The sequence below is a fragment of the Chiloscyllium punctatum genome, chromosome 26 (assembly GCF_047496795.1).
Source record: "Chiloscyllium punctatum isolate Juve2018m chromosome 26, sChiPun1.3, whole genome shotgun sequence".
In the NCBI taxonomy this organism is placed as follows: Eukaryota; Metazoa; Chordata; class Chondrichthyes; order Orectolobiformes; family Hemiscylliidae; genus Chiloscyllium; species Chiloscyllium punctatum.
In genome coordinates this window covers 18,589,718-18,613,357 of record NC_092764.1, presented here as the reverse complement: position 1 = coordinate 18,613,357, position 23,640 = coordinate 18,589,718, and the positions used below count along the sequence as shown (strand labels likewise).

The window sequence follows — 23,640 nt, the reverse complement described above, 5'->3', positions numbered from 1 at the left end:
TGATTAAGGATGATCAGCCATGATCATATTGAATGGTGGTGCAGGCTCGAAGGGCAGATTGGCCTACTCCTGCACCTATTGTCTATTGTCTATTGTCATTGGGGCGGCACGGTGGCTCAGTGGTTAGCACTGCTGCCTCACAGCACCAGGGACCCGGGTTCAATTCCAGCCTCCGGCAACTGTCCGTGTGGAGTTTGCATATTCTCCTCGTGTCTGCGCAGGTTTCTTCTGGGTGCTCCGGTTTCCTCCCACAGTCCAATGATGTGCAGGTTAGGTGAATTGGTCATGCCAAATTGCCCGTAGAGTTAGGTGCATTAGTTAGGGGGAATGGGTCTGTGTGGGTTACTCTTTGGAAGATCGGTGTGGACTAGATGGGCCGAAGGACCTGTTTCCACACTGTAGGGAATCTAATCAAATCCAATATGTGGAGAGAAAGCAGAGTTCACCTTTCAGGTCCAGTAACCCTTCCTCTGAACCATGTGCTCTCCCTTTGAGATTTCTACAGCCCTGGGAGGGTTGGGATATCCACTATGCTGTGAGCAAAGGAGTTCCAGGATGTTGACACAGCGACGCAGAAGGAATGGCTGAGGAACTGGAAGCTGTGCAACTGCAGCATCACCACTGGTGGGAGGATGTAATGACAGCGTGACAATTTACACAGGAGATGATTATTATGAATGTGGAAGAGTGCGCCAGTGCTGGAGATTCAGTGTTTTACCTGGAAATAGATTAGATTAGATTACTTACAGTGTGGAAACAGGCCCTTCAGCCCAAGAAGTCCACACCGACCCGCCGAAGCGCAACCCACCCATACCCCTACATTTACCCCTTACCTAACACTACGGGCAAATAGCTGGGTCAAAAACATGAGGATTCCCCTGAATCTGAGCAAATCTGAATCTGTCAAATTATTTTATACTATCTGTAATTTTCCAAATGACTACTGAGTTCCTATCACTATTCCTGGTCACTTTGCAAATTGAACTCAGTATTAAGTAGTCCCCATTGTAACTGAAGAGTGAATGGTGGTCATTTTAAATGATCAGTGTGGGTAGCATTGCTTCTTTCTGTTTACGGCTCATTGCTCCACTCTGTTCTGCTTGCTGTATAACGACTGTGCAATTTGCTTTAGTTTCTTACAGGGCTACATCTGTTTTAATGGATTGCAAGATAAAACTGCTCAGTGTACAACTCATTCAAAGCAAGCTGTGGGGAACAGGCATCTCCTTAATTGCACCAAATTAAAAACAGTCACAGAAAAGCTGTTTTTGTTTTGTCGCTGGGAATGAAATGCAAAAAGCTGCTGTGCAGGTACTCTCAGAGTTTGTAATCCATCACTGTGGTAGGGCCCAAGCTGAAAAATCATTACCTTGTCTGGATAATTTATTAAAACACAGCTTTGAGATTCCTGCTGGTTGAGGTGATGAATGTGCCAGACTTAGCCCAACAGACCAGGGAGCTTTTAGCCCAGGCTGACCAGGAAGGTGTTAGTGTCCTACTCTTAGGGCCTAGGAGAATCAGACAGTGATCAGCTCTTAACGTGTGTGTGTGTGTGTGTGTGTGTGTGTGTGTGTGTGTGTGTGTGTGTGTGTGTGTGTGTGTGTGTGTGTGTGTGTGTGTGTGTGTGTGTGTGTGTGTGTGTATGCCCATATACATGTCCATCCACTGACACTGGGTGAGGATCAGTGCCAGCTGAGCCAAACAGCAATGCCTACATTTAAGTGAAGAATAGGAAGGTAATTCATTTTGTGAAGGATCGCCAATGGAAGATTCTTTCAGGCTACACCATTGACCGGTAGCCTTTGCAAAGAGTGGAACCATATGTGTAAATCACTCTCTGTCAGGTACACAATCTCTCCATTGTCATGTCCTCAGTTGAGTGATACATAGGTCTCAGGTTAAAGATTCAGAGGAAGTTGGGAGTCCTGACCACTGAACAGGGTAGAGGCCCACTGCACACCCTCATATTTCGACATTCTCAGGCACTTGTGAACCAGCTTTAGGGAAATAGCTCCATTCCTTTGTGGATGCCTTGGGAAAGTAAAACACCATTGGAGCAAACTCTGACAAAAAAAAACCTGGAGTGGAGGCCAAAGGCATGCTAATGGCAAAACACTTCACCTCTTCGGCAAATCCTGCAGCTGTGCCAGTGCCAAAAATCATTCTATACGTTTCTGTGGATCCAACAGGAAAGGGCACAGTCCAGGAACTCCATACACTTTGTGGCTGAGAAGGAAACTTCAGCTTTACTGAGCATAGGAGTTGACCAGCATGGTGCAAACCATCATGCTGCTAGAATAGAGTCACAGTGACAGACCCTTTGGTCCAACCCATCCAGGCTGATCAGATATCTTTTAAATGTTGTAATTGTTCCAGCCTCCACCACATCCTCTGGCAGCTCATTCCATACATGCACCACCATCTGCATGAAAAAGTTGCCCCTTAGGTCTCTTTTAAAGTTTTTCCCTCACAGCTTATGCCCTTTAGTTTTAGACTCCCTCCCCTTGGAGAAAAGACATTGCCTATTTCCTCTATCCATGCCCCTCATGATTTTATAAATCTCTATAAGATCACCCCTCAGCCTCCGACGCTCCAGAGAAAACAGCCCCAGCCTATTCAACCTCTCCCTGTAGCTCAAACCTTGGCAACATTCTTGTAAATCTTTTCTGAACGCTTTCAAGTTTCACAACATTGTTCCTACAGCAGGGAGACCAGAACTGCACACAATACTCCAAAAGTGGCCTAACCAATGTCCTGCACAGCCGCAATATGACCTCCCAACACCTGTACTCAATGTACTGACCAATAATAGATAGCATATCAAACGCTTTCTTTACTATCCTTTCTACCTTGACTCCACTTTCACAGAAATATGAACCTGCACTCCAAGGTCTCTTTGTTCAGCAACACTCCCTAGGACCTTCCCATTAAGTATATAAGTCCTGCTCTGATTTGCTTTTCCAAAATGGAGCACCTCACATTTATCTAAATTAAACTCCATCTGGCACTCCCCGGCCCATTGGCCCATCTGATCAAAATTACATTGCATTCTGAGTTAACTTTCGCTGTCCACTATGTCTCCAATTTTGGTGTCATCTGCAAACTTACTAACTATACCTCCTATGTTCCTATCCAAATCAGTTATGTAAATGATGAAAAGTAGTGGACCCCAGCATCAATCCTTGTGACACATTGCTGGACACAGGCCTCCAGTCTGAAAAACAACCCTCCACCACCACCCTCTGTCTTCTACCTTTGAACCAGTTCTGTATCCAAATGGCTAGTTCTCCCTCTATTCCATGAGATCTAACCTTGCTGACCAGTCTACCATGAGGAACCTTGTTGAATGCCTTACTGATGTCCATAAAGATTACGTCCACCGCTCTGCCCTTATCAATTCTCTTTGTTACTTATTCTAAAAAGTTAATCACGTTTTTGAGACCCGATTTCCCACACACAAAGCCATGTTGACGATCTCGATTCAGTCCTTGCCTTTCCAAATGACCATCAGGATTCCCTCCAACAACCTGTCCACCACCGATTTCAGGCTCACCAGTCTATAGCTCCCTGACTGTTCCTATCACCTTTTATAAATAGTAGCACCACACTGGCCATTCTCCAGTCTTCCAGCACCTCACCTGTAACTATCAATGATACAAGAAGCCAGCTCACCACTACCTTCTCAAGGGCAACTAGGGACAGGCGATAAATACTGGCCCAGCCAGCAATGCCCACATCCACAAACTGAATAAAATAAATATCTCAGTAAGAGGCCCAGCAATCACTTCCCTAGCTTCCCATAGAGTTCTAAGGTACACCTGATCAGCTCCTGGGGATTTATCCACCTTTACTCGTTTTAAGAGATCCAGCACCTCCTCCACTGTAATAGTATTTTTCAAGATGTTGTTCTTTATTTCCCCACATTCTCTGTCTTCCATATCCCCATCCCCTTCGGTTCCACACATTGGCAACCTTGTCATCTTTAATAGGCCCTATTCTGTCTTTCATCACCGATTTGTCCTTAATGTATTTACAAAATCCCTTTGGATTCTCCTTAACTCTATTTGCCAAATCTATCTCGTGTCCCCTTTTGCCGTCCTGATTTCCCCCTTAAGTATACTCCTACTGCCTTTGAACCCTTCTAAGGATTCACTTGATCTCTGCTGTCTATACATGATAAATGAGTTCCTGATGAAGGGCTTTTGCCTGAAACTTCGATTTTACTGCTCCTTGGATGCTGCCTAAACTGCTGTGCATTTCCAGCACCACTCTAATCTAGACTCTGTTTTCCAGCATCTGCAGTCATTGTTTTTACCTATACCAGACATATACAGTACTTCCTTTTTTTAAAACAAAACCTCAATTTCTCTAGTCATCCAGCATTCCCGAAACCACCCGTCTTACCCTTAACCCTAACAAGAACACACTGTCTCTGGACTCATATTATTGCATTTTTGAAGACTTCCCATTTTCCAGCCATCCATTTACCTGCGAACATCCATCCCCAATCAACTTTTGAAAATTCTTGCCTACTACTATCAAAATTAGCCTCCCTCCAATTAAGAACTTTAACTTTTTGATCTGGTCTATCCTTTTCCATCACTATTTTAAAACTCATAGAATTATGGTCACTGGCCCCAAAGTGCTTCCCCACTGACACCTCAGTCACCTGCCCTGCCTTAGTTCCCAAGAGTAGGTCAAGGTTTGCACCTTCTCTAATAGGTACATCCACATACTGAATCAGAAGCTTTTCTTGTACACCTTAACAAATTCCTCTCCATCCAAGCCCTTAACACAATGGCAGTCTCAAACTATGTTTGGAAAGTTAAAATCCCCTACCATAACCACTCTATTAATCTTACAGATAACTGAGACGTCCTTACAAATTTGTTTCTCAGTTTCCTGCTGACTATTGGGGATCTATAGTACAATCCCAATAAGGTGATCATCCCTCTCTTATTTCTCAGTTCCACCCAAATAACTTTCTGGACATTTTGGGAGAACACGATGGAGGAAGATGAGAGTCTGAATTGGATGGATTCACGGATCTGTTAGCACTGATGGACACAGTGATGGCTTTGCAGCAGACAGAGGACTCAGCCTCTGAGTTAGAAAGTAACTTTGGGATTTAGACAAAACTCTTCAGAAGGAAGAAGATCATTTTATAAGTAAATCACTGAAACTCTGCTCTTTGAGAAGCAAATGAGTTGCGATTTAGTTGTCAAACGCTGAAACAACCAACCTGAAAATTCTCTGAGACACTGTGAATATTGAATTTGTCTAGATATTTTTTTCTCTTGCCATTGTTTGCTGCTTTCAGATTATCGGTATTATCTGTGTGAAAACTACCTCTCATCAAGCCAAGATGCCTCATGAACTCCTTAGCATCTTTACAAATAACCATCACCTTCAGCTTAATCCGCAGTAATCCCAATGTCTTGACTAACAAATCCTTCTTCACCCTGTGTTGTACATCTAAGCAGTTGGATGTCCTGTCTCAAATGCACTCATTTTTTTGGAAAATTCAAAAATAAGCAAGGGAGTTCAGAGGGAAAATGTTTTTTACAGAAAGAAGGAAGGGAGAATGGCAAATTAATGATGTGGTGAGGAATGCAAAGAGAAGGGAAAAGGAGGCTTCTAAGTCTATTAGATTCTCATTATCGTTCCACAGCCTATTTTTAGACTGCCACAATGGAGAAGTGTTAACATACCTCAGATGAATCGTCAAGTTTCAGAGGTGGCTGTTCAGCAACTCGCCGGAGATGTGCTCGAACTTCCTCTTCATCACTTTCATCATACGAGTCATCAAAGTCATAGTAATAACCTAATTAGAAACAGTGGAAGCAAAGCAACAGAATAACTGACAAAGCAGCCTGACAGTGTGCAAATATGTTCTGCTGTGTCAGCACATTCATCCTGAGCTGAACTGCCCAATTAGTTCATTTCAATCCTTCAATTAACTAACTACATCCAGTGCGTGTAGACACACAGACACGGACACACATACCACACCCCCACAGACAGACAGACAGACAGACACACACACACACACAAATGTACACGCACACTCTAAGCTCCAGCACAGTGTCTTCTAAATATAGTCTGCTGAATCAAATATCACAAGTGAAAGTAGGACCACAGAAACAGGAGTAGGCCAATCAATCCCTCAAGCCTTTGGAGAAAAGAAGGTTTAGGGGTGATTTGATAGAGGTGTACAAGATGATTAGGGGGTTAGATAGGGTTGACAGTGAGAACCTTTTTCCACGTATGGAGTCAGCTATTACAAGGGGGCATAGCTTTAAATTAAGGGGGGGTAGATATAGGACTGATGTTAGGGGTAGGTTCTTCACTCAGCGAGTCGTAAGATCATGGAATGCCCTGCCAGTAGCAGTAGTGGACTCTCCCTCTTTATGGGTAGTTAAGCGGGCATTGGATAGGTATATGGAGGATAGTGGGTTAGTGTAGGTTAGGTGGGCTTTGATCGGCGCAACATCGAGGGCCGAGGGGCCTGTACTGCGCTGTATTGTTCTATGTTCTATGTTCTATGTTTCAAGCCTGTTTCACCATTTAATCCGATTGTGGCTAATCAAACTCTTCAATGTCTTTCACTCACACTATCCCCTTAATCCTATATGCCATCGATAATCAAAGAGTTATCAATATCTACTTTAAATCCACTAAAAGACAGAGATTCCACAGTCATATAGCACAGAAACAGAATCTTCGGCCAACCAGTCCATGCCCACCATAATCCCAACTAAACTAGTCCGACCTGCCTGCATTTGGCCCATATCCCTCCAAACATTTCCTATTCATGTACTTACTTACCTAAATGTCTTGTAAATGATGTGAAGGTGCCTGCATCCACTACTTCCTCTGGAAGTTCATTCTACACACAAACCACTCTCTGTGTAAAACAAATTCCTCTCATGTCTTTTTAAAATCTTTCTCCTCTCACCTTAAAAATATGTCCATGGTCTTGAAATCCCCACCCTAGGGAAAAGACACCTGCTATTTGCCTTATCTATACCCCTCATGACTTTACCAACCTGTAGAAGGTCATCTCTCAACCTCCCAATGAAAAAAAGTCCCAGTCTATCCAGCCTCTCCTTATAACTCAAATCCTCCATTCATGGTAACATCCTCTGCAGTTCTGAAAATTCACCAACCTTGAAGTAAAAGAAAGTCTCCTCATCTCGGTTCTATGTGGCATCTCCTTTATTTTTAAAATTGTGTCCCCGACAACGGGGGAACCCTCTTACCTGCATCTATACCTTCCATCTCTTTAAGTATTCTATATGTTTCAATGAGATCTCCTCTCATTCTTCAAAACTCTCAAGAATACAGGTCCAATTTTACCCAATCTCTCTTCACAGGACAGTCCCAACATCCTGGGAACAAGGTCTGCTGAAGCTTTGTTGCATTTTGCTATGGCAATAACATCTGCACTGAGGTAAGGAGACCAAAATTGCTCACAGTATTCCAAGTGCAGTCTAACCAAACTTCCATACAATTCAAGCAATACCTCATTGCTCCTGTACTCAAATCTTCTTGGGAATCCTGATTTCAAAGGTAGATTGTGTTGAGGAAATTGATTCTTTATCAGAGTGTGTGAGTGCTGGGGTGCTCAGGGGCAGGAGATCCGAAGATCCAGGACTTCCCAAACTGGGCCTTGAGATGAAATTCTGGGGTACCCAGCTCTGAGGCAGAAAGAGCGATCACGCAGCTCTGACCACGTGCTCCTGCTCCAACCTGTTCTCACACATCTCTTTCATACCCAGTTTTCATAGCTCTCACTCGACAATTGCCAATCCTTGCGTTAGGGTCACAATGGGAAAACAAACCTTTGGGAAGCACTGCTTTAGACTCTGTGAGCTGGATTCAGCCCAAGTGATTTCCACAGTAATCATTACATTCCTAATTCCAGATTTTTCTGGAATTCAAATTCCATCATCTTCTGTGGTGGGATTCGAACTCGGGTCATCAGACCATTACGTGGATTAACAGTCTAACGAAAATGCCACTCCGGCATTGCTTCCCATTGTATTTATATACTTAAATTTTACTATTTCACATATCATACTCAGCATCTTCCAAACCTTCTGTTGCTTGTTGCTCTGCATTGGTTGGACATGTCGAGCATAGGGTTTAGTAGAATACCATAGTCTCATTCCTTAGCTATATCAATACCATTCATTAAGCAAGCTGCCTAATGGTCGTTCCTCTACACATTATGTTAAACATATTGCATGATATTAAAACCTTAAAGTCACTCCAGTGTATCTGTTAGTACACTAGCTTTTACTTTAATTAATTCACGGGAATGTAAGTATCACTGGCTCAGCCAGATTTATTGCCCATCCTTAAATTGTCCAGAGCACAGGGATCACATGTAGGCCAGATCACATAATGATGACAGATCACCTTCCCTAAAGGACATTAGTGAATCCAACGGACTTTTACAACTGACATAGCTTATGTGGTCACCATTAGGCTAGCTTTTTAATTATAACCAGTTCTTAGGAAGGGTCACTGGACCTGGAATGTTAACTCTGATTTCTCTCCACAGAACATTTGCCTTGATCTCTGGATTGCTAGCCCAGGGATGTAATTTATAACTTCACCTTCTGCCCCGTTTTCTCCTGTTTTAGGCTTTTATTTTGGTTTCTGGCTAAGTTAAAGCAGCCCCGGTGCGCAATGTTTTGTGTAAACAAAGAGCTGGGTTTTCTCTCTCTGGATTGAGTCACGGCTTTTGTTATTTTGGACAAGAGGGCCGCACAGTGGCTCAGCGGTTAGCTCTGATCTGTTAAACAAGTCAAGGCAGAGAAAAATATTCTGACCCGAAATGATAACTCTGCTTTCTCTCCACAGATGCTGCCAGACCTGCTGAGTTTTCCCAGCAATTTCTGCTTTCGGTTCCGATTTCGAGCACCTGCAGTAATTTTGGTTTTTCTCCTTTCAGAGAAAAATGTAGTTATTTATTCCACGGTGGCCAGAATAAGTCACCACAAAGCACAGGTACCTCTGCTGGCTCAGAACCAAGGCGCTACAATACCACAACAAAACGCTCAAACAATTAAATGTCCTGGGAGTCAGATAGCACAGAGAAGGCCCTTCCTCCCATGAGATGTTCCACCTTTACTAACCCACTGTTCTCTGCCACCTAGGCTCACCTTTCTCTTTTGCCTCTTTCCGCTTCTTCTCTTCAAGGTCCAGCTTGCTTATCAGCCTCCTGTGGCGCTGTAGGAGTTCGTCATAGACATACATAGGCCCTGGGGCTCTCGGTAGGCTCAGGGGCTGTCTGTAGGGGGAAGCTGACTTGTGCAATAAGCTCATGTCGCTGCACGGCCCGAGGAAGGGCATGGACATCCGCTGCTGGTTAAGGATGGACTGGGCAGATTTCTCCAGCTCCGCAAACGGAGGGCCATAAGAGTGAGAGTGCGAGGCGTGCTCCAGGGAGACTGGGCCCCGTGACGGCTGATACTTCTCAGGGCCCTCTCGCCTCTTGGTGCTCTCCTCATGGCTGTGGATCTTCTCCATCTTGATTGGTGGGCCTGTCTGCCGGTGCATGTCGTAGTGGCCGGCGTAGTTGTTCAGCACATGGTGATCGTGGCTCTTCCGGGACTCAGCGTGATTATCCATCAGGGTCACTGGGTTCCAGAGGACGGCCGGGTTGGAATGGTGCTCCTTGTGCTGGGGTTTGGGGGAAATGAGTGGGGGCGGAGCTCCTAGTTGCTGGGGTTGCTCTCTGCCACACAGGTCATGGTGACCATGTCCAGATCTACAAAACACAGAGCGACAACATCAACAAACAATGTCAGGTTATATACACACAGGTTGAGGGCTTGCTTCTCTGGGTGGAATCCAAAATGTGCTCAAAATCTATTACGTTTCTGATTCCCTCAGATTTCACCAACGACCGCAGAGCCAAAACAGTAACACTTCTTCTCTCCATAAATGATGCCTCACCCAATTAATATTTCCAGCACTTCTCTTTATATTAAAGGGAGACAGCTAGCAAAGAGGAAGGGCCCATGATTATTTTGTACATCATCTACAAGTTGCACACCAGCAACGCACCAAGACTCCTTCAACAGCACCTTCCACACCTACCATCTTGCCCATCTGGAAGGACAAGGGCATCAGATACATGGGGTCACCACCATGTGCACGTTTCTCTCCAAGACACTCACCATTCTGGTTTGATATGTAACGCCGTTCCTTCATTGCAGCTAGGTCAAAACCCTGGAGGCTCCCTTCCTAACAGCACTGTACGCACATCACATGGACAGCAGTGGTTCAAAAAGGCAACTCTCCACCACCTTCTCTAGGGCAGCTAAGTGTCTGCAGTAAATGCTGGTCACCTGATCAACACCACCCAGTTCCCATGAACGAACGTTTTAAACAAGGTCAGGAATGACGATGATACCTGAACATTGCCAGGTCATCAATTCAGCTGCAGTGGACAACACCAAAGAATATACCCTGCATTTGAATGGTGAACAGCTGCTGTTTTCTATCTCTCAATTAACACACAGAGAGCTGAGCAAATGTTTCCCATGACACAAACTTTAAAGACACTTGCATCAAAAGAAATCTGACAACTTGGTCAATGAGAAACCGGTTTCTCTTCTTGTGTTGAAGTACATGACTGGGTGTGTCATAAGACTTGGCAAGTCCCCTGAAAAATGAACCCAGCAACAACTTTATCCAGTTGGGATGACTTGTGGAAATTAAAATTGGAAAAGAGGATTTGACAGGAAAGTTTTAAGTAACCAAAATGTTGAAATCTGTGTTGGAAAGGGAAGACTTTCTGCAGTTCTAACCCAATGTGAAATAACTATGGTACAGTGGCTTTGAAGATATCTTGACTCTCAAAGGGATATTACTAATGTCCATTATAATTGACTTACATAAATCAGATAATCATATAGTCCCTACAGTGTGGAAACATGTCCTTTGGCCCAACAAGTCCACACCGACTTCAGGAACCATTCCTGAGGAAGGGTTATACTCAAATCGCTGACTTCTCCACCTCCTGATGCTGCCTGGCCTGCTGTGTTCTTCCAGCCTCCTGCTTGTCTACTTTGGATTCCAGCATCTGCAGTTTCCTAGGTAGTGAGGCAGTGCAGCACTATCAGAGCTGCTGACCTTGGATAGCAGGTTAAACCGAAAACCACTTGATCTCCCTGGTGGATGTAAATGATCCTTGTGCCACTATTCTGAAGAACAACAGGCAAGTTCTGCCAAGTGGCTATCCTTCAGCTGAAGTCACTAAAATAGTCCATCTGTGGCCTTTCAGTTTGCTGTTTGCAAGAGCTTAAATGCTTTGGGATGGGCTGAGACTGTCACTACATTAAGTCCTTTTTTTATAAAGGCTACATTTGATCACGTATTTGTGTTGGGGTGGCTGACACCCAATGCAGTCATAGCAGGCACACCTGTTGTGGGCTCCTTCTTCCTGCTAAACAATCAATGACCCAATACTGGCACGTCTAAGGACATTTGAACATCAGGTGCGATCTTGCTTGTGACTCCTAGTATAATAAACCAGCTTGCCATTTTGGCTCACATATTGGGAAGGACTAACAGGCAGCAAAGAGTGGGGATAAATGAATGCTATTCTGATTGGTGTGACAACGCTGCTCCTTTAACAAGTTATGCTGTCCTTGGCTTTATCTTCAGAGAGGTCATAAAAGACACAGACCGCGAAACGTCTGAGGTTGAAGGGTTTTAGGGTCAGTTTGATTATAACTAACAGATACTGCCTCAGTCAGAAGGCTTTCAAGTTAAAATAAACACAGTTGGACAATGAAAGGGGAGTGGCCAGTTCTCCCAGCTCAGCTTTTTTTTAGATTACTTACAGTGTGGAAACAAGCCTTTCGGCCCAACAAGTCCACACCGACCTGCTGAAGCGCACCCACCCATACCCATTCCCCTACCTTTACCCCTGCATCTAACACTACGGGCAATTTAGCATGGCCAATTCACCTAACCTGCACATTTTTGGACTGTGGGAGGAAACCGGAGCACCTGGAGGAAACCCACGCAGACACGGGGAGAACGTGCAAACTCCACACAGTCAGTCGCCTGAGGCGGGAATTGAACCCGGGTCTCTGGCGCTGTGAGGCAGCAGTGCTAACCACTGTGCCACCGTGCTGCCCAAAACTTTTCTTTGGCTTGGTTTGGTTTTTAGCCTTAGAGTTGGAAAGAAAGCAGGTTCATGCTGGTACTCTCTCTCTCAGACTTCTCTCCTGGAAGAACCTGTATTTGATTTTATTGTCAAGGGATGTTTATGGGGATTGTTGCAAGTATTTGGAACAGCACCGTAAAGTTGGGATGAGCTGTTGGGTTTTCGGATAAGTTAAGGTATTGGGTATTCTGTTCTTTTTTGTTTGTGTTTCATTCGGTAATCTTGTAAATAAATTCTGTTTTGTTTAAAACTAAGTGGTTTGACCAGGGACATTTCTCCTGGAGTATCCAAGCTACATCTGTTTAAAGCAAGTAGTAAAGTTGGGGTTTGGGCTACCTTTTAAAAATGTTTTGAAGGGTTCTGGCCTAGTCTGTAATATTGGCAATCAGTATTCTAGTAGTGTGCTTCAGGGATCAGTGTGGGACTGCAATTATTCACAATTTATACAGATGTACATAGATAATTTGGAGTTAGAACCATGTGTAGTGTGTCAAAGTTTGCAGATGACACTAAGACAAAAGGCAGAGCAAAATGTGCAAAGGACTGTGATACCTTACAGATGAACATAGATACTTTAAGTGAGTGTGTAAAGGTGTGGCAGATGGAATACAATATTAATGTGAAGTCATCCATTTTGGTAGGAGTAACAGTAAAAAGGACTATTACTTAAATGGTAAAACTTTGCAGCATGTCCTTATGATGAATCACAGAAGGTTGGTCTGTAGGTACAAGAGATAATTAGGAAGGCAAATGGAATTTTGTCCTTCATTGCTAAAGGGATTGAGTTTAAAAGCAGGGAAGTTATGTTGCAGCTGTACAGGGTGCTGTTGAAGCAACACTTGGAAGACTATGTGCAGTTTTGGTCTCCTTACTACAGAAAGGATGGACTGGCACTAGAGTGGGTGCAGAGGAGGTTCGCTAGGTTGATGCCAGAGTTGAGGGTGTTGGCTATGAGGTGAGACTGAGCTGACTGGGATTATATTCACTGGAATTTCGAAGAATGAGGGGGGATCTTATAGAGACATGTCAAATTATGAAGGGAACAGATAAGATAGACATAGAGAGGATGTTTCCACTGGTCGGTGAAACTAGGACAAGAGGGCATAGCTTCAAAATTAGGGGGAGCAGGTTTAGGACTGAATTGAGAAAGAATTTCTTCACCCAGAGGGTTGTGAATCAGTGGAATTCCCTGCCCAGTGAAGTAGTTGACACTACTTCAGTAAATGTTTTTAAAGCTAAGATAGATAATTTCTGGAACAATAAAGGAATTTAGGGTTATGATGAGAGGGCGGGTAAGTGGAGCTGAGGCCATGAAAAGATCAGCCATGATCTTATTGAATGGTGGTGTAGCCTCAAAGGGTCAGATGGCTGACCCCTGCTCCTAGTTCTTATGTTCTGAGGAATGCTTGGGTTAGACACCATAGCCTGTGTCCATAGGGCCAGCGACTGAGAGACACACAATAATGGGGAATGGATATGGATGAACAACTTGAGGATAAAAAAAAGGAGGGAAAGTTAGATTAAAAGTGATGTAAAGTAAAGGGCAATCAGGGATGGGCAATAAACGGTGGTCTCACCAGTGATGCCCACATCCCATGAAAAGATTTTTAAAAAGTTTATTTAAATCATGGTGGCAAGGCAACATGATGGTTCATTGGTTAGCACTGCTGCCTCACGACACCAGGGACCCAGGTTCGACTCCGCCCTCGGGCAACTGTGTGTGGAGTTTGCACATTGTCCCCATGTCAGCGTGGGTTTCCTCCCACAGTCCAAAGATGTGCAGGCTAATTGAATTAGCCATGGGAAATGCAGGGTTACAGGAATAAAGTAGGGGCTGGGTCTGGGTGGGATGCTAGTCGGAAGATCAGTGTGGACTTGATGGGCTGAATGGCCTGCTTCCACACTGCCTGGATTTTATGAAGCACTGGAAGACAATCAAGAGCAGCTAAAGAGAACTGTACACAATCAATCAGTCTGAAAGGAATAAAGATTGAAAGATGCTGTACACAGTTACCAAGTTGCAACTCTATTCTGTGAGGAGGGCTAATACACCTAGCTTTCCTCTGCATTGTGTAAGCAGATTAGATTCATCAACTCAATTGCATCCAGTGTCTATTATTCTTCCATCACCATTTAATGTAAGCAGACAGTTGCAAAAAGGCTTTTATTTTTGTTCTGAAGAATGCAATTATCAGCCAGCCTTAGATAGATGAAGCAGGATTATCACCCGCTTCCTGAACACGAGTTGGGTATTATTATTCTAATAATGAGAAATCACCTAAATGCCTCAAAAGCAGCTGGGAGAATTAGGGGGGTGGAAACGGGTGGGCACTTGGGTTAGTCTGAAGCTTTGAATCACACATGTATCTCCTCCAAACACATATCGAGAATAAAGTGGGAATCATAGATCCCTGCCCCGATCACACCTGATTAGCCTGCTAAGCTGAGAGAGATAGAAAAATCCCGACAATAATAAATCATCAGAGCAGGAGGCAGCCTGTGTGAGCAATGCTTAATCATCCGGCAATGGACTGAACAAACAGGCGTCAGAAATTTTTTTTCCCCACTGCAACCCCTGTGGCTTTAGGATGTGAATACAATTACCTTTTCAGTCTCGCTCATAGTTGTGTCAATACAGAGAGAGAGAGAGAGAGAGAGAGAGAGAGAAAGAGAGGAAGAGTGTAATTGTAATACAGCAGCTTGCAAATTATGGTGACCTCTGCTTTCCATAAAGTGTCATATAATTATCAGTGTGGTTATCTACATATAATTTGTCATCCAACATACTGTTAAAAACCCAATTTAACTGTAATCTCAGCCAGTGTATGGCTCTGCTCTATCGCCTGCTCTATGCATATGAGTCCATTATCCATGAGCACTGAATCGTTGGACTGTCATGGCACATCGACAGATCTTTTGAATATATGGCAGTCTTGGTAGGATTGGAATGTTTTAATTCGGCAATGAAGCAAGTCAAAGTGAGGATATTGCAACAATATGACGACAATATTGTCGGAAGCTTCTTGCCACTTGACTGACTTGCTCAGCATTTCACAAGCTAGGGGAGCCCCCAGCATTCGAACATAGTTCATCATGGACATGTCTATAACAACAACTTATGTTGTCTAGCACCTTTAATGTATTAAAATATTTCAGCATGCTTCACAGGAGAATTATGAAACTAAAGGTGACATCTTGTCACACAAGGTGAAACGATCATTTGAAAGCAACAGGAGTGATGTTGTGAGACCTGATAGGGTGCAGAAAAGATTTACAAGGATATTACTGGGGTTGGAGGATTTGAGCCACAGGGAGAAGCTGAATAGGCTGGGGCTGTTTTCCCTGAAGCACTGGAGGCTGAGGGTGACCTTATGAAGGTTTATACAATCATGAGGGACATGGATAGGGTGAACTGTTAAGGTCTTTTCCCCAGGGTGAGGGAGTTCAGAACTAAAATGCATGGGTTTAAGGTGAGAGGGGAAAGATTTAAAAGGGACCTAAGGGGAAAATTTTTCACGTAGAGGATGGTGCATGTATGGAATGAAATGCCAGAGGAAGTGACGGAGGCTGGTATAATTACAGCATTTAAAAGGCATCTGAATGGGTATATGAATTGGAAGTGGTTAGAGGGATATGTGCCAAACGACGGCAAATGGGACGAGGTGAATTTATAATATCTGGTTGGGATGGACAAGTTGGACAAAGGGTCTGTTTCCATGCTGTACATCTCTACAACTCTGCGTGTGAACATGGGGCGGCACGGTGGCTCAGTGGTTAGCACTACGCCAGGGACCCAGGTTCGATTCCAGCCTCGGGTGACTGTCTGTGTGGAGTTTGCACATTCTCGCTGTTTCTGCGTGGGTTTCCTCCGGGTGCTCCGGTTTCCTCCCACAGTCCAAAGATGTGCAGGTTAGGTGAATTGGCCATGCTAAATTGCCCATAGTGTTATGTGCATCATTCAGAGGGAATTGGGTCTGGGAGGGTTACTCTTTGAAGGGATAATGTGGACTTGTTGGGCTGAAGGGCCTGTTTCAACACTGTAGGGAATCTAACCTAATGCACTTGATGGTGGGGGGGGGAGGGTAGTGAAGCAAAGGCTTACACTGTGAATTGAACGATCCTGCAAAGTACAGAACATCAGAGAGATGTGTGTGCACAGAACCCCGAAGGTAGCAGGGTAGGTATATCAGTTAGTTAAGGATATATGGGATAGTTGCCTTTATTAGCAGAGGAACAGAATAAAAAAGCAAGAAGATTATGCTGGAACTGCATAAAACACTGGCTAGGCCAAAACTGGAATAGTGCATGCAGTTGTGGTCACTGCAATATAAGTAGGATGTGATTACACTACAGAGTGTGCAGAGAAGATTTACCAGGATGTTGCCTGTGTTGGAGGGTCTGAGCTATGAGGTAAGGTTATGGAGGCTGGGGTTGATTTCTTTGGTCGAGGGGTGATATGACAGCAGTGTATGAGATTATAAGGACAATGTTAAAAATCACACAACAACAGGTTATAATCCAACAGGTTTAACTGGAAGTACTAGCTTTGTAAGGGGCATAGATAAGGTGGATAAAACAAGGCATTTTTTCCATTCGAATGGAAGGGTCAATAACCAGGTGCAGAGATTTAAGAAGAGATAGAGGGTAAGACGAGAGGTGAAGTGGCTTTTTTTTGTCTTGAGGTTGGATTGAATTTGGAATTTGTTGCCTGAAAGGGAAGTTGAGTAAGAAATTCTCCTAACATTTAAGCAGTTGCTAGAAATTCATTGCCATTGCCTCCAAGGCTACGGGCCAAAAGCTGGAAAGCAGGATTAGTGCAAGTGAGGGCTTTGTTGATAGGCCTGGATACAATGGGCTGAATGGCCTTCTTCTGTGCTATAAACATGAGAGTTCTTCTCAGAATTTGGAATCTACTGAGGACGGGGAATTTGGGGTTCAAATTAGGGATATGCAAGAGGTTGTAATTGGATCAGTGTAGACATCACAAAGTAACCTGAGGCTGCAAGAGGTTATGAAGGTATGAGGCCATCAAGAGATTTCAAAACAAGGATAAGCATTTTAAGCAGATTAACCAAGCAACTACCTGACCAGGAAGCAATGAAAGACAGCGAGAACAAAGGTTCTTGTGGCAGAGTGGTAGTGCCCGTATATCTGGGCTGGGACACCCAGGTTCAAGGTCCTCTCCGGCTCCAGAGAAGTGTAAAAATATCTCTGAAGAGATTAGAAAAGAAAAAGACAGTGAGAACAGGGGTTGTGGGTGAATGGAACCTGGTGAGAGATAAGGCTCTCGCAGCAGAGTTTACAGAGTACAGAATGTGGGAGGCCAATCAGGAGTGTGCTGACATCACTGTGACAGCAAACACTGGAAGGTAAAAACACCCACAAGAGGGCATCGGTTCCAATTTCAACATTGGAATAATAGTAGTTATCAGCATGGCTCTGGTCTTAGCAGGAAGTAATCAAAGAGATTGAATAGATATTCCACAACACCAGGTTATAGTCCAACTGGTGTATTTGGAAGCAGTAGCTTTCGAAGCACTGTTCCTTCAGCACTCTGAAAGCTAGTGCTTCCAAATAAACCTGTTGGACCATAACCTGGTGTAGTGTGATTTTTAACTTTGTCCACCCCAGTCCAACACCGGCACCGTCACATCATAAATAGATCCTCACCTTTATCATCTGGGAATGGAATTCAGAGCAATGGAGTCTGACACTGAGGAGGGACATCAGGAAGTTCTTTTGGACACAAGAACTTTGGAAAATCCACAATTTATTACACCCTCTCCCCACAACCTCCCAAAGGTTGTGGATGCTGGGGCGAGTAGAAATTTTCAAGATTTATGTTGAGTAAGATTTCAGTTCCAAAGGTGGAAAAGATACAGGTCAGCCATAATCCAGTTGACTGGTAGGACGGGTGCAGGAGGCTGAATGTACTGTCACGTAATCCTGGCTGGTTTCCCATCCCCCTTCAGGAGTATTGAGACAAATGGTGCACCCGTATTATTGGATTGGTTGAAACTGCTGAGCTAGCAAAAGGAAAGTGGTCTCCCAGTGTCTGTGGCATTGTACTGCATTGCTGCCAACGGCCCTTGCATGTATTAAAAAAAACTGGCCCGAGTCCCCACAAAAAAATTAAAACAAGACTTTTCTTTGTACACTCACAGGATGTGGGCATCTCTATCCAACCCAGAGGGCAATTATGAGTCAGCAACATTGCTGTGGGTCTGGAGTCCCATGTAGGTCAGACAAGGTAAGGATGACAGATTCCCTCCCTGAAGGAAATTAATGAATGAATTTCCTGACATAAACAATGGATTCATGGTCATTATTAGACTCTTAATTCCAGATTCTTTTATTTAATTCAAATTTGAATCCAGGTCCCCAGAACATTTGCTGAATTTCTGGATTAATAGTCCAGCGATGATACCACTCGACCATTGTCTCCCCTTATTTCCTATGGCCTGCACTAGTTTGATGGAGTGAAGGTGCCTGTGTTGGGCTAGGGTGTTCAAACCTCAGAGATAGGAGATTTCACATTTGCAATCACGACTTCTCCGAGGTCACTATCCAGTGAATCCAACAATCAGTTGGATTCCTTACCGTGTCGGTCATTGTACCAAAATCAAATTTGTCTCCAGCCAGTGGCTGAGGGTATGCTGCCTTAACAGCCTTTTTTAAATAAAATGGCTTCACCATTAAAATCAGGTGAGACATCAGGTTTAAGTTCTCTTTTGTTTAACTACTCATCCTCCTCTGTGTGCTAGAAGCAAGTGTATCTCCTGTTTAGCAGAGCATCAATCCAAGACTGTCAATCCTCACTTTTTGAGAACTCACTTTTAAAAACCTTCAGCCTTTGACAGCACCCTCTCATTGATTTTGTTGTAAATTCCTGAACAAATCTGGTAGGTGCTGCTTCTTTCTACTTTTAAGAATCAAAGATCACATGAGGCCATTCAGTCTATTGTGTCTGTGTCAGCTCATTGAAGGAGCTATCCAGTTAGTTCTAGCTGACTTTGCTCTAACGTCTTCAGCCCAGCAATTTTTTCCCCTTCCAAGTATTTATCTAATGTCCTCCTGAAAGTTACCATTGAATCTGCTCACACTGCCCTTTCAGTGTATTCAGTGTCATAACTTATTTGGTTTTAAATAAAAAAAAATTCAATTTCCCCTCCTGTCTTTTGACAACTGCCTGAAATGTCTCTCTTCTGATTCTCCACCCTCACTGTGAGGCAAAACAATTTTATCCCAGAAAAACCTGTCAAAATATTCAACATCTCTAATAAGGCCCCTCAGAACTGCCTTAAACTCTGCAAAACTACGGCATAGCTAAGTAGCAGAAAGTTGCACACCAGGTTTTCTGTTTTTGGCAGGAGGGGGTGGGGGGCACTTTGGAACTTTTCCTCTCGTTGAAAGACAGATACCAACAAGTTGCCACACTTGACTGTCCATTCTGAGCTTCTACAATACAGCAAAACCACATTCACTTGAATGGCTGATTTATGCACAAACACAACAGCAAAACATCACAATCCTTTGTCAAGCATTACCCAGTGGAAATCTGTAAGAATTAAAAGCAAGAATAGGCCATTTTGCCCCTCAAGCCTACTTCCCCAGTTGATAAGGTCATGGCTGGCTCGATTATGGTCTCAAATTCCAATTTCCTGCCTATCCCAGAAAACCTTGAACTCCCTTGTTAGACAAGAATCTATTTCTACCTTAAAAATATTCAATGAACCCACCTGCACTTCTCTCTGACAAAGAAAATTCTAAAGACCTAGGACCCTCGAGAGAAAAATATATTTCTCCTTATTTGAGTTTTAAATGAGAGACCCCTTATGTTTAAACGGTAGCCCGAAGATCAAGACTGGTTCGTAAGGGGAAACACCATCAGTTCAGCATCCATGCTGTTGAGTCTCTTCGGGAACTTTCAGTAAGATTGCCACTCACTTGTTCAACCTCCTCCCAACCTGTCCAACACTCCTAAGGTAGCCAATGCTTCAGAGGGCATTATGCGCAGAAAGAAAGAGATTTACAAATTCTTAATCAATACAGGATAATATTGCACAGTGTAGGTAATAGTTTCTATCTGGGTCTGTCTCAATGCAGTGTGACATTGTGCCAAATGGGAAATGGGAATTGATATGGATGATAGAGGCTACGAGGCTGAAAGTACATTCTAAGTCAACAGATTTGTCACGAGCTCACTTTCTAGTGCTATTTCCGCACCTGTCAGGAATCACAAATTATATGGCAAAATCATTCCAGGTTCACAGGAGATGGATGGATGCAACAAGCTCCTTAAGAGCTGTTTCTGAATGGAGGTGGGGACAGTTAGTTCAGATTTTTACCAGTCAGTTCTGAGACTCTCCATGCCATCCAAGGTAGACAGAGTCATGAAAAGCATCCCATGTATTCTTAAAGAGGTGGCAACAAAAATACATGATGCAAAACTGCCACAGTTCTCTTGTGACCCGTTACTGCCTTTAGCTGTGATGACCTTATGAAAATTTCGCGAAGCAGAAAGTTTCCAAGGATTCTGTTTTGCTCTCTGTACACAATTCTGAGAATGGATCCTTTATTCCATCAAACTACTTTTGTTTGGTTAAGTTCAATCTCAAATTCCATGGTTAAAAGATTGTCTGCAAATGTCAATCATTCTGCAATCTGTTAAAGTTGCAAAAATATTCATGCAAATACACAGGCATCTGAACAACTCTCCTTAAATAGCGCTGTTGCTCCAAATGATGCTTCAGTGATTATCAGATGTGAAGATGGATTCCTGGGTTGGCAGGAGAGACTGAATTAGTTAAGACTGTGTTCACAAGAGTTTAGAAAAATGAGGGGAAAATCTCATAGAAACCTACACAATTCTAACAGGTCTAGACAGGGTAAACGAAGGAAAGATGTTCCCGATGACCAAGGAATCCCGACCTAGGGGTCATAATCTGAGGATAAGGGTATGCCAATTAGGACTGAGAATGAGGAGAAATTCCTCCACAAGGGAATTCTCTGTCACCAAAAGCAACTAAGACTTAAACATTGACAGTTTTTGAGGAGGAGTTAGATATTGTACTTAAAGCTGAAGGGATCAAAGGTTATGGGGTGAAATATGGATGAGAGGATGGAATTGAATGATCAGCCATGATCATATTGAATAGCTGAGCAGGCTTGAAAGGGCCAAGTCACACAGTCCTGTTGCTATTTTCTAAGGTGACACTGAATGACTGCCATTATTCAATGGGTTTTGGTGGGGGCGCTGTGACTCTAGCCTACTGGTTCCAGAGGCAGTGAGCAGCTCTCATGCCTCACCTCAACAAAGTGCTACTCAGGCACAAATGACCATTAAAGATTCTAGGGGTGGAAATTCTACCTGGTGACAGTCGCTCTGGCCAATCTGAGGCCGGCAACTCTTCCGAATAGCAGAGCCACCTGGAGAGATGGTGGCTGCTGCTGGAACCACACTTACTGAAGGTGGCACAAGGGCACAGGCAATGGGGGGAGGGTGAGGGACAGGGGAGGGTTATGGGGGAATGGATGTAGGGATGTCAGAAAGGGCAGAGAGATGACTCTCAATGAGATACCCATTGCTTTCCAAGTGCTGCGTCTCTTGGAGAGGCCCTGACTGCCTCTGAATGAAGGACCTCCCCTTCACCCCCAACCCTAAGTTGGCCACATGACTTTACCTAATGTGCATCCCACACGTCAATGGCTCCCAGTGGATGTGAGTGAAAGTCTGAATACTGGTCATTATCCGATTACTTAGTTGGCAAATGGATGGGAAGGGTAACCACAGGTCTTTCTAACGGGACCTGGAATGGGAGTTTACATCAGAGTCCAATAACCATTGTGGCCCTTGGGAGTGGAGGTAAATCCTGCTGTGTCTGGGTTGGGGGTGAGGCAGAGGGCACTGCGACTTGGTTGGGGATAAGTGAGTGAAGGCATGAGGATGCTGTTCTTTGGTTGGCTCAGGCCAGTGGGCACTGTGCCCAGGCGTACAACTGGCACCATGATCTCTGCCCTTGCTTCCAGGCCCTGAATTCATTCAGCTGTAATGGGAAGGCAGCGGGTTTCGGATCAGTTACCAGCCTGACTCTTTGTGTGCTCTTCCTGCCTTGAGAGAAGTCATAAAATTGCACCTAATGTTTCTGCTAAAGTACAGCGAAGTCTGTCATGTCAAATTCCAACATTTGGGAAGTGCAGGAGTGAAATTTCTTCAAAGACTGGATGGAAGATCCTCCTGGCCACCAGTTAAACTCATTAATTAATTTATTTGAAGTAATCAGGTTAACAAATAAGTTCCAGTGACAAGTGGAGGAAATTAGCATGGATGGGTTAATTATAAACGGTGCTGAGAGCAATTTCCCTCAGCTTGAGAACACGTTCTCCCTCAAGAAACGCATTTCACACCAAGTGGATAATTTGTTCTTTTCCAAACTGACAGGTGGTAAAATGGACCACTGGAAGAACACTGAGTGTACCATCGAATTCAGGCTGTTTCCCCCTCACAATGGGCAGTTTGAGGAAGACTACACTCTGAAACCAGCTCAACGTCCCAGCATGTTTCCCCCATCAGATCTAATGGATGGGGATCAAGGTGTCAATAAACAGGTATCACCCAACCTGATCCTTGGTAAATGCCTGATTGTGGTCAGCAGTCCAACCCATTGATTATTCAGCAGTTTAAAGGGTTTACCCAGACTCTCTTGTCACGCAGCCTCACCTGACAGAGTCCCTGTGCTCCACCTCATTCTGTGAGCCTGGTCGGCCAATGTCCAAGTGCTGCTCAAGTACCTGCTGCCGAAACTCGGACACTTGGTACTGCCGGTCCTCCTTCTCTTGCCGCAGTTGCCGCTGTTTGGCCATCCATTTCTCTTCTTCATTGTTCCTCTGCAGCAGCATGGCTGAGCTGTTTCCGGGTGGGACGAAACTGTTATGGTTGGAGATAAGAGTAGGGACAGAATGGTGCGCGATGGAAGACTGGTGCAGGTTTGGATGGACTGCTTTGGGGCACGTTAGTGCAAAATCCTTGGGCTTATCTGGAAAAGAAAGCAAACCTCTAAGACTGTGGCTCTCCAATGTTACACAACGTCATTACAAACTTAAAAAAAAATCTTTCACTGAATTAGGATGCTCCCCATCCATAACTACACTTGAGAAGGTGATGACAAGGCAGTTTTGTGAATCGTGCAACTCATGGAGCAGAGGAAGAGAGAACTATCACTTATTTCTGGTGAGTTGTTGTATTCTGGAATGTACTGCCTGCAAAGGTGGTGGAAGCATATATTACTTTACATGGGTCTGTCACGATGAAGCAAATCGTCTTATCGCAGTCATGAACAGTGACGTCTAGAAGGCAGATAGGGATTTTTATTTTTGCTACTCAGGGTAAATGCTGTGTAAATTGCCAGTATTAATGTTGTATTAATTGTGCTTTGTTAAGGGGAAGG

At 44.0% G+C, this 23,640-nt stretch overlaps 1 protein-coding gene across 12 annotated transcripts in view; it reads right to left on the bottom strand.

Annotated features, from left to right (window-relative positions):
• The window catches only part of gse1b (Gse1 coiled-coil protein b), a 627,491-nt gene that overhangs the window by 30,811 nt on the left and 573,040 nt on the right, over positions 1–23,640 (bottom strand). For all 12 annotated transcript variants that reach the window (XM_072595890.1, XM_072595892.1, XM_072595895.1 and 9 more), the window contains 3 exons: positions 22,914–23,229; positions 9,174–9,781; positions 5,712–5,824 (listed from right to left, as the gene is read on the bottom strand). In XM_072595890.1, coding sequence (XP_072451991.1) covers positions 5,712–5,824; positions 9,174–9,781; positions 22,914–23,229 — 1,037 coding nt within the window. The remainder of the gene's footprint in view (positions 1–5,711; positions 5,825–9,173; positions 9,782–22,913; positions 23,230–23,640) is intronic.